The following is a 9,755-nucleotide window of genomic DNA, read 5'->3' as shown; positions in this document are numbered from 1 at the left end:
TGATTCAGTCCATTTATCCTTTTGTATTGAGGCAGGATTTGCAGGAAGAAATAGTACCTTTCCTTAGGCCAAAAACTGATTAAACTAGGGAAGCCTTAGAGTACATAAATTCTCCATCAGCCCATCACAGCACAGTGTCCCTACCACTCTATTGCTGCAATCAATATGCTGAAAAGAAAATTGGCAGTGGTGAATACTTCATCAAGTTATGATGACTCTGGAAAGGTGCATATTTTTTCTAGTCTTTACAGCATAATTTACAACTCACTTTATTCTGTATTCTGGTTTTCTCTTTCACTTCATTGCTTTAATATGTTCTTTTTCAGCTTATTATTACAAACACATTGAAAAAGAGGAGTCAGTTTCATTTGTTTTCTGTATCTCATCTGATTAGGACTGCAAAACTAAACAGTATGAGATTGAATCCAAATCTGATATACATCCTTCTCATGCTAATTTTAGTATATATAGAGGGATTTATGTATATGTGTGTGTGAACTATGTTTTCACATTTCTTACATTTTCCTCAAAATGAGAGTAAGGGTAAAATTTGCAGCAGCAGCACACGAGTCACCTGGGTTTGTAAATCCCATTTTCAAACCAATATTAAGAACTTTTAAGAATTCCAGAGTGGCTTTGTCTTATTGCTACTTAGTATCTATCATTTCTGAAAAGAGCACTTGGACTCTCTGAGCACTTTTGAAGTGTTTCTTCTTGGTTCCTAAAGATAATCTCAGGATGTGTGGTATTAGTTCTTAGGCAGAAAGGACTGAATAAAAGTTCTCTCAGTTCATTCTCTGTATTCCTTTCCTTGCAGCTGTTTGGAACATTGGTCTGGATTTTGGTTGCTTCTACCCGAGTTCCACTGCCACTGCTGCAAGGATGGGTGATGTTTGTAGCAGTGACTGCATGGTTCCTGTCCATTGTGTTCCTCTGTGTGTTCCTCTTTGGTTATGCAAATAGAATTGCTGTCAACTGGAACCAGGCGGTAAGATTTTTTGTTTATTTAAGGATTCCCTGTTGTTTTATAAACTGAAAATCACTTAATGAGAAGTGCTGGTCCTAAGTCCTAAGGCCTGGCCTTCTGTTTTAGTGGAAAGTTTTTCAGAACAAGAATTCAAAACTGGAAAAGGAAAGAATAGAGTTACAAGGATGATAGAGGAAATACAGGACCTGTTTTATTATGAAGGCTGAAAGAGCTTTTGAAACTGTTTGAGGGAGTGTACATGTTCTCTATGAGCACATAAAATGCATAAGCAGCAGGAAGAGGACTAGTTTAACAAGGCATGGCAGCAAATTGGTTTAAATGGCCAGAAATGATTGTGGACTGGAAATCAGAAAATACTTTCTGACTATTGGAGAAGTGGTAGTAACATCCTGTGAATAATGGGATGTAGAAAGATACATCTAGTATAGTAAAGGAAGGGATGCACTTGTGACCATACTGTGTGATGTGGTTTTCTGAGATAGCACAGCACCCAGAAGGTCTCCTTCAGTTTCTGAGAAAGTCTTTTGGTGACTTTTCGGTCAATTCCTTAAAGCTAGGGCAGCAATGGTGAGTGGCTGTTAGACCTTAGCTGGTCAAAGACAGAATAACCTGCAGTGTGATACAGCTTCACATCTTATTAGGAGACTTAATGCTTACCTTTCTTAGAGGAAGCTTGATAAGACTACAGATATAATTACACTCTTCTCAACTTTTCTTCATTGTGAAGACAAATCTGACTTGTGCTGTAATGGCTTGTTATGACTTGTGCCAGTTGTTTTCAGAGACTAAAAAGGGAAATTGTTGGCTCTAGTTTTTACCAAACACATGGATACCTCAGGTTATTGACTGCTAACATATGTGCTCCTTTGTTGTCATTCACTGTTTTTTACTTTGAATTTTTAGTACTCAAGTAGTTGAGGATGATATCACACTTTCTCTTATTACTGGAAGTGAATAATAAGAGGTAGCAAAATTGTGATTCAAAATGGGAATTTAAAAAAAAAAAAAAAAATCTTCGAAAAGTACCACAACTTCTAAAACATTGAAGTGTGGCTATCTGTAACTGCTGATCACCTTCACCTTCCTCCTACATGGCTAAGTTTTCCTATTGATGCTTTAGTTGATCACAGCTGGAATTGCATGCTCAGTGTCAATATCTGTGACTATTTATCTGTTCAGGTTATTCATGGACAGTCCCTTAAAACAAAAGGTCTTTAAAGCAAATCATAGAGCTTCATGAGTTTGGAGCTCTGATGACTTAAAAGACCATCAGTGGTAACAGACTGGATTCTATTAAAAACAAACTTTAGCATTCTGATAGTGAGTACACAGACATAGTGTCAGCTTTCCAGCACAATACAGGCAGTAATTAGGCTAATAATGAGTTACAATTACAGAGACCTTTGCAGGGGTTTATGCTGCAACATCCTCACAAATTATGATGCAACAAAGCCCTTGAGCATGTGCATAACTGAAGTAAATTAATAGTGTCCTGGGTTTCATTGAAACTGTTTGCCAGTTTACAATCATGCATTTATTTAAGAGTTGCTGGGTGAGAGCAAAGCCTTTTATAGATTGAAAATGCTGTACAAATTTAATCTTAAAACAATTGTGTGTGTCTTACACATTGGCTACTTGATGCTGGCAGTGATTTGTTGTACTGTTAATTTTGTCCCCTTGTATGTAATAAATTACTGAAGAACTTTCTTTGTCAGGAAATGGCTACATGAGTTGTATAAGAGCTGCATCCGTAACTTCATCTAAAGAGCTGTTGTAACTCAGCCAGCATCTTAAATAAATGCACAGGGAATAATTTTGTCTCTAACTTGGTAGCTGAAATCCAGCCCCTTCCAGCTGTCAGCAAAAATAAGTCTAGATCATTTGACCACTATTTTCAGGTACCCAAATGTTCTGTGACTTGTTGACACTAAACTCTTTAGCAGCACTTCACAAGTTGGTTTTTTACCTTCTGCTGCAAACAAATAATTAATTACTGGAAACACTAAAACCATTTGTGTTACTATAAATGCAGCCCTGCTTTTAGTAATACCTCACATTTTAAGTATATCCATTAATCCTAATACAGATATCTAAAAAATAAGATGCTACACAGTGGATAAGATGGACCTTGGAGAGCTACATCACTGTGTACATCACTGCATTAAACCAGATGGTATGACAAGTATTGTCCTTTACAGCCTGACTCACAACACACTCATTTACAAAATTAGATGTGAACTAACTTATCATGCAAATCTGGTGCTGTTTTAAATACACTTTGTATGAGGTTTCAATGATTATACAAGTGTGGAGGCGAGGGAGAGTTAGGCACCATGCTAACAATTACTAAAACCAAAAAAACCTTCCCTCAAGATCTTGGGGTTTTTGGTCACAGAAACCATAAACATGTGAACATGAAAGCTTACTGATGCCACATAGCTTCACTGTAATTGCTGTTAGGCAAAGGAAATTAGAGGGTTTGGCAGGAGAATGAAGCAAATGAAAGAGTTTGTGTTCTGAAAATATCTCTCCTATATGCAGTCAGTCCTGATCTAAGTGGAATGGGGAACTGTAGTAGCATATTATACTGTAACTTATCAAAACTGACTAGGCTGTGATTTAAGTAGCTTTAGCTGCTATCAAATATGGAAGAAGTAATGAGTTTGAAAAGAAAATTCTTTCAATTACAAGAAAATCTCACATCTACAAAGAAACTGCATTTCTCTAAACAAGGAAATGCAGCACATTTTCACGTTGCTGTCAGGCAGTCAGTAGGTAGGGCACCACCACACAGTAATTTCTAGTGCATATGAATGCTGTCTGCTGCTGTGCTGGACACATAGTATACCTTGGGTTCTCACTCTGGGCATGCTGGCAATCCACTGCACTCAAAGTTCATAAAGAAATCATTAGTACTGGAGATAGACTGTATATCATGGACATAATCAAAAAGCATACACATACCTATGTGTGTTTAAAAGTTGTTTCCATGGCTTTTGCAGACCTGCACAGGTATAGGCCCGAAGTATATGTGGTATGGACTTAGGAATCAAGTGCACTGCTAATGTCAGCTTTTCAGACTTGACAACAGAAGGAGATGTTGTATGAACGTTTTAGACATTTTAAAACTACTGGAACATGTCTTAGATCTTGCTGCTGGAACACTGGACCCTGAAATAGAACCTACAAAGCGATTTAGGCACCAGACCTTTTTCATGTGTGTCAGAACCCAGAGATAAGACTTAGATGTTTAAACCTTTATGTTCAGTTAGCACAGAGGTGGGAATTGCCTAGAGAAAGCCAGGAGATAAGCATATCTGAAGTAAATCCTAAAACCTGTCCTCTGAAGCCTCAGGCATCTTATTCCACAGTGTCATGAAGAACTTTCAAATTACTGACTATTGGGTAGAGCCAAGTCAGAGACAGTTGAGGAAATGCCTCAGTTCTTTGATACATTAGGAAGTAAATTTCATCTAGATCAAGGCTGAAGTGGTTTTGGGCATTTACAGAAGCAAAATTTAAACATGGAGTGGGGATTTTTGGAGCTTTGGTTATAGCTGAGAGAAGGGACTTGTGGGACTTCAAGATTGTATTGTACTGCTTGAATTGTGGTAAAGTTAGCTGGTATGTCCCTTCTTGTTTGTCTAAGCTCTGTGAAGGGAGACTTCTGTAAGCTCCAATAGCTTTAAAATGATCTAAAGGGTCAGCATATGTGCATAAAGATGAGCACATGCTATACATGAGAATGTAAGGTTTAGGGAGAGGGAGAGCTGCTTTTTATCACTAATAATGTTAGTGAGTTGTTTATAATTGCAAGCAGCTGTGAAGACATGTCCAGGTTAAGCTCTTGGATGGATTTAACACTGCTTATCTAAAGTTATTGTTATCAGTGCTTGTTTCATGTTTCACTGTTGGGTTTTATTTATACTGAAATTAGAAGAATTAGATCTGTATTGCAGCCCAGACTGATTCTGTTATTTGCTTTTTAGGATTTTATTTTCCATGGGGCTACTTTTGTCTTTTATTTTGGAGCTTTTCTGCTGCAAGCAGCAACTACATCTCTGCATCACTTTCCCCGCAAATTCAATGCCACCACACAACAGAGGATTCTATCTGGTCATGAATATAACATAAGCATAGCAGCCTCGGTATGTATTTCATATATTTGTGTCAGGGGAACAGAGGTCTGGTGTAAACCCCCATAGCCAACCATTCAACTGGGGGACTGGAATAGAAGGAGGAGCTGTGTGAGAAAGGATTGTCTGTGAGCAGCAAATAGTGTCTAACAATAAGATGCAAAAAAATATCACTAATATATAATATAAGCTAATGCTAGTGTGATACTCTTCACTGTAGTGTAGAATTGCTGTTCTTTACTGTTGTGCTTTAAATACATGAGCACTACAGATTACAGTTTTTAGACAAGGTATTCTGTAAAAACAGTGTTTGTTACTTGAAGAAAAACATAACAACTGAGCCTTCATCAAAGGATGAGACATGAATTTCATGCCTGTGCTCAAATTTTCAGTCGCCTTTTTTTATATCACTTGTATTGTCCTGAACATGTCATGGAGAAAAACTTGGACTAGATCCTTGTGAAGCTCCCCATATGTACTTACTACATGAGCAAAAAGGTTATCTGTCAGAGCCCTGCTGTCTCTCATGGCAATTATTAGAATGCTTTTTATGATAGCCTGAGCTTAGAATGCATTTTTCTCACTGTAGTTGCATCATCACTGAATCACTGTATCTGGTGATGGGGGTGTGCATAGCTGAATCAGAAAATACACCAGGCTCTAGCTTTCTCCTGGCTGGACTCCTCAAGGGCAAGTAGAGGTGTGCCAGGTAGGCTTAACTTAAAGAACTGAAACTACTGCTCTTATTTTTGTTTCATCCAGAGGGTCTTGCATACCTTAGAGAACTGTATATATTTATTGAGCTTCTAAAACCCTCTGTGGTATCTGTATGTACACCATAAATTTTGCATGGTAAACACCTTCAGTTCATTTTCAGATAAAAACAGATGAATGTAAGGTGTAAGCATGATATCCTCTCTGCAAGAGGAGAATAAAAAGGAAAAGCCTTTTGCTTTGGCAAGCCAGTCTCTGAGGAGGTGAAGTGGGCATGTCAGTCTCCAAGTCCAGAATGGCTCACCATTACCCACCTGCCAGTAGCACACTAGAGCACATCTGTGTGGCCTTGTAGCCCAAGGACAGAGGTGGTGTCTCATAGCTGTGCCTGAACTAAGGGTGGTCTTTATACTAAGCAAGTATCTCAGATTCTACCATTAACTGTACATCTTCAATCCTTGTTTAGTGCATTCTGATCATTCTGGTCATTTCAATAATTTTGTCTGACAGCAGGACTCTGGGGACTCCAAGAGACCGTTTCCCCCTTCCATACTACTTTTTTTTTAAAGGGAGGATTCAGTTCTTCAAGCCCCACAAATCCCTGTCAAGATAGGGGAGGAGGAGACTTATTTATAACTTCTTTCAGTATCTTTAATTAAGAGATGCTGGAAAATGGTGAAGCAGATAACTGTAGTCTTTAGTGTCTCTGCATTTTTTTGCAAAAGTGTATATTTAGGAATTGAGAACATAAACAAAACCCAATTGTAATCCTTTGAAATACTTCATTAAAACAATTGCGTGAGCTATATAAGAAAAACAAATAGAAAAGGTTGCTAACATTGTCTTTTAAAATTACTTTAATATATCATGATTAAAAATACACATGTTCATTTATTGCAGGTGACAGTTCTGTGATGTAGCATCTTTAATTGTCAAATTAACCCTTGTATGGAAAGCAAGGGATAGATGGTTGTTACTACTGGATTTGTATGCTCAAAGAGACAGAATCCTTCATTAGCACTGGACAATATGAGAAATGTTTTTTGAACAATTCAGTTTTTCATTTCTTCCTTCCAGTGTACATTGTGTATTCAAGTTCATTGTGGCATTGACCTTCAGTTCAAATCTATCCGATTCAGTTCTTGACTAAGTGCAACTTCCTGGCATTGCTCAGGAAGCTGTTCTGGTGGCTGGATATCTGGTCAAGGCCAGATTTGAAGTAATTTCTGTATTTCTGCAAGCAGAAGAGTTCTACTATGTGGAGGGACATCTTCTTAGGTGTTTGTTGGTAAAGGCATTCACTTGGAAACAAATCTGAGATCAGATTTGACCAGTCTAGATAAAACTGAAATGCACAGTGTATGTACACACATTTACTTTGTACTGTAAATTATGCAGAAATTCTATTTCATATTCTATTTCAAATTGTCTTCTGAAGCAAGCAAGTGAAAAGTAATACCATGGGGCAGTTGTAAAATGAGGTTGTAACAGAGAAGCTCCTGAGAAAACTTCAGAGGATCCCAAACTTATCTTTACCGTAAACATTTTGGCTGGGAGAGGTAACTTTTGAATCATTTGTGTTCCTATATTCATTTAGAATACAAAAAAAATGGAGAACAATATAATGTGTGATTCACTTTTTTCTGTTTTCTTCTTTTTTTTTCCCCCCCTGTTCCTTCTCTAGATTTTTGCCTTTGCAACAGCTGTTTGTTATGGTTGCAGCACAGCCCTGGCATTAAGGAGATGGAGGCTAAATAACAGTTGAAGAGAGGTTAATGCCTGCGTGTTCCACTTCAGATCACATTAAGTGCTACTTGTCTGTTTTACTGTAATCTAATTCCAAAAAGACTTTTTTTTTCTGCTTAAAATCTGTTTTAAAGTGCTGAAATGCAAATAACCCATAATCAGGATTTCCTGAAGAGAAAACAAGATTCTATCTCTTCCCTTTCTAATATTTACTTTTATTGTGTAGGCATAGTAAGTGTACTCATTGTATGGTATTAGAGAGTTCAGGGATAAACAGATATGTCATTAACAGTCTGCAGAACTCTAGTGCTACATCAGAAGGGGAAGAAAATGGAAACTAAGCCAAGCTGTTAACTGCATAGGCAGCTAAAAAGCTCCCCCCTTGTCAAGTCTGGGATTGGGCCTGAAGTGTTTTGCAGCATTACTGTACACTCCACACAGGTAGAGCTCCTTGTAGAGTCATGAATGTTCTGTGTGCTGCTCTTTGCATGATCAGAGCCCAAGCTGACTTTGAGATACCAACTTAGTATATATATTTTATTAATCTTGATGTACAGATAAAATATTTTAAAATAACATCCAGTCAAACCTTTTGATACTCTCTTACAGCCATATCTGGCTATGGTCATCTGATCCTTAAAGCTGACTGTGTTCCATACTAGATGAAAACTGTTTGGGCCTGTCAATCAACAGTTCATTGGTTTTAGGAATTTAGCTTGTTCAGACCTATTTATACTGCAAAACAAAACAGTGCATTGGTGTTGTGTGTATATATACATGCTGTATTTTTGTTTAACAGGACTATTTGCACTGTTTTACTTTGTTGGAGTACAGCTTTGTTTTTGTTACTTCAAATGCTGCATTTGTTAGGTATTATGTGAGTCAATATCATTTGAATGGAATGTTACTAAATGGTGAATAATGTCTGACCTCAATTCTTGCAGTGTGTTATTTGTTGCATTCTAAACCTGCAGTGTTGCAAAGGTGTTTTTATTTGGACAGATGTCCATGCAACATCTTACTGAAAGCAGTGGAATGCAAAGCAGTTTGCGCACTATGGAGTTTGCTTTTCACACGAATGATGTTTAATTGAGCCTCTCTTGAATATCCTGTTGAATGACTTGCAATATTATATATAGAAAATTGATTTAGCAAAACTAAATGATAGCATCGTGCTCTGCTCCCTAACACTGATGTCATTTTGCAGATGGTGAAATGTTTTTTTTTATAATGCTAGTAAATAATTTTGCTCTTGTGAATAGTGCCAAATAGGTAACCTGGGAGAATAAAGGCTCCCTGTCATTTGCAAAACAACTTGTTCACTACATCTTGCCAGTGCACCTGGATGTTCTGCAGAGACCAGCAGTGGCTGGGTAAGAGAAGATAGGATTTCCTTCATTCCCAGCCCTACTCATTTTCCATGAGCCAACGGGGGTGTCTGCCATGGAGGTTACTTTATCAAACCTGTCAGGTACAAGGATCTCTGAGAAGCAGCCACCCTCAGCAGTGCCCTGCAGTCCTTGCTGACCCATGACAGGTTCTTACGGATGACACAGTAGGGAGTGGCAGCCCTTGATCATCCTGAGTTACTACAATGGGATGATCTGTTTTCAGAATATTTTTTTCCTCCCAAAGATTTTGTACTCTGGTTGATTTATTTTTTTCCCTAATTCTCTAATTGCAACTTTTTGTGAACATTTTATCTAGAGCCATATACTTTTAAAAATACTTCATATTGTATAAAACACATTTACACTGGAGTATATGGATGAAAGTATATAACAAAGACTTATGCTAAGCAGCATTAAAGTTACTATATTTATGGCAGTAGTCTGGTTATTAATTTTGTCTTTGGAAAGTATCTAAAATCTGCCTTGTAACACTGACCTCATGCTAAACATGCAAAATTAAGGCTAAGATTTCTTGAGAAGGTACAATTGCGTTTGGGCTAGTTTCATACAATGGTTTGCTGTGTCACACTGCATGAATATTAGTGAGAAGGGCAAGGTCAGCTACAACAACATTGCAAATGGATGCTGATCTTTTGTGTGGTTTCTCCTGTATCCTGCAATCTGGTTGTGCACTGCGTACCAGACTATGCATGACACAGCTATGGTCTCTGCACCCAGCTGGGATAATGGAGGTCAAGTCTGAACATTTTGCTTTTTTAA

The 9,755-nt window shown here is 37.8% G+C and overlaps 1 protein-coding gene across 1 annotated transcript; it reads left to right on the top strand.

Moving 5' to 3' along the window:
• Positions 1-727: 727 nt before the first annotated feature.
• Positions 728-7,603, top strand: MAL2 (mal, T-cell differentiation protein 2; the record flags this gene model as incomplete). The annotated part of the gene is made up of 3 exons (XM_009073883.1): positions 728-988; positions 4,978-5,136; positions 7,523-7,603. Coding segments are annotated over 3 exons (501 nt in total), but the record flags the coding sequence as incomplete, so codon positions are not given.
• Positions 7,604-9,755: the final 2,152 nt, after the last annotated feature.

This window comes from Acanthisitta chloris, unplaced genomic scaffold (genome assembly GCF_000695815.1).
Source record: "Acanthisitta chloris isolate BGI_N310 unplaced genomic scaffold, ASM69581v1 scaffold28280, whole genome shotgun sequence".
Taxonomy (NCBI): Eukaryota; Metazoa; Chordata; class Aves; order Passeriformes; family Acanthisittidae; genus Acanthisitta; species Acanthisitta chloris.
This window is presented reverse-complemented; position numbering and strand designations above follow the sequence as displayed.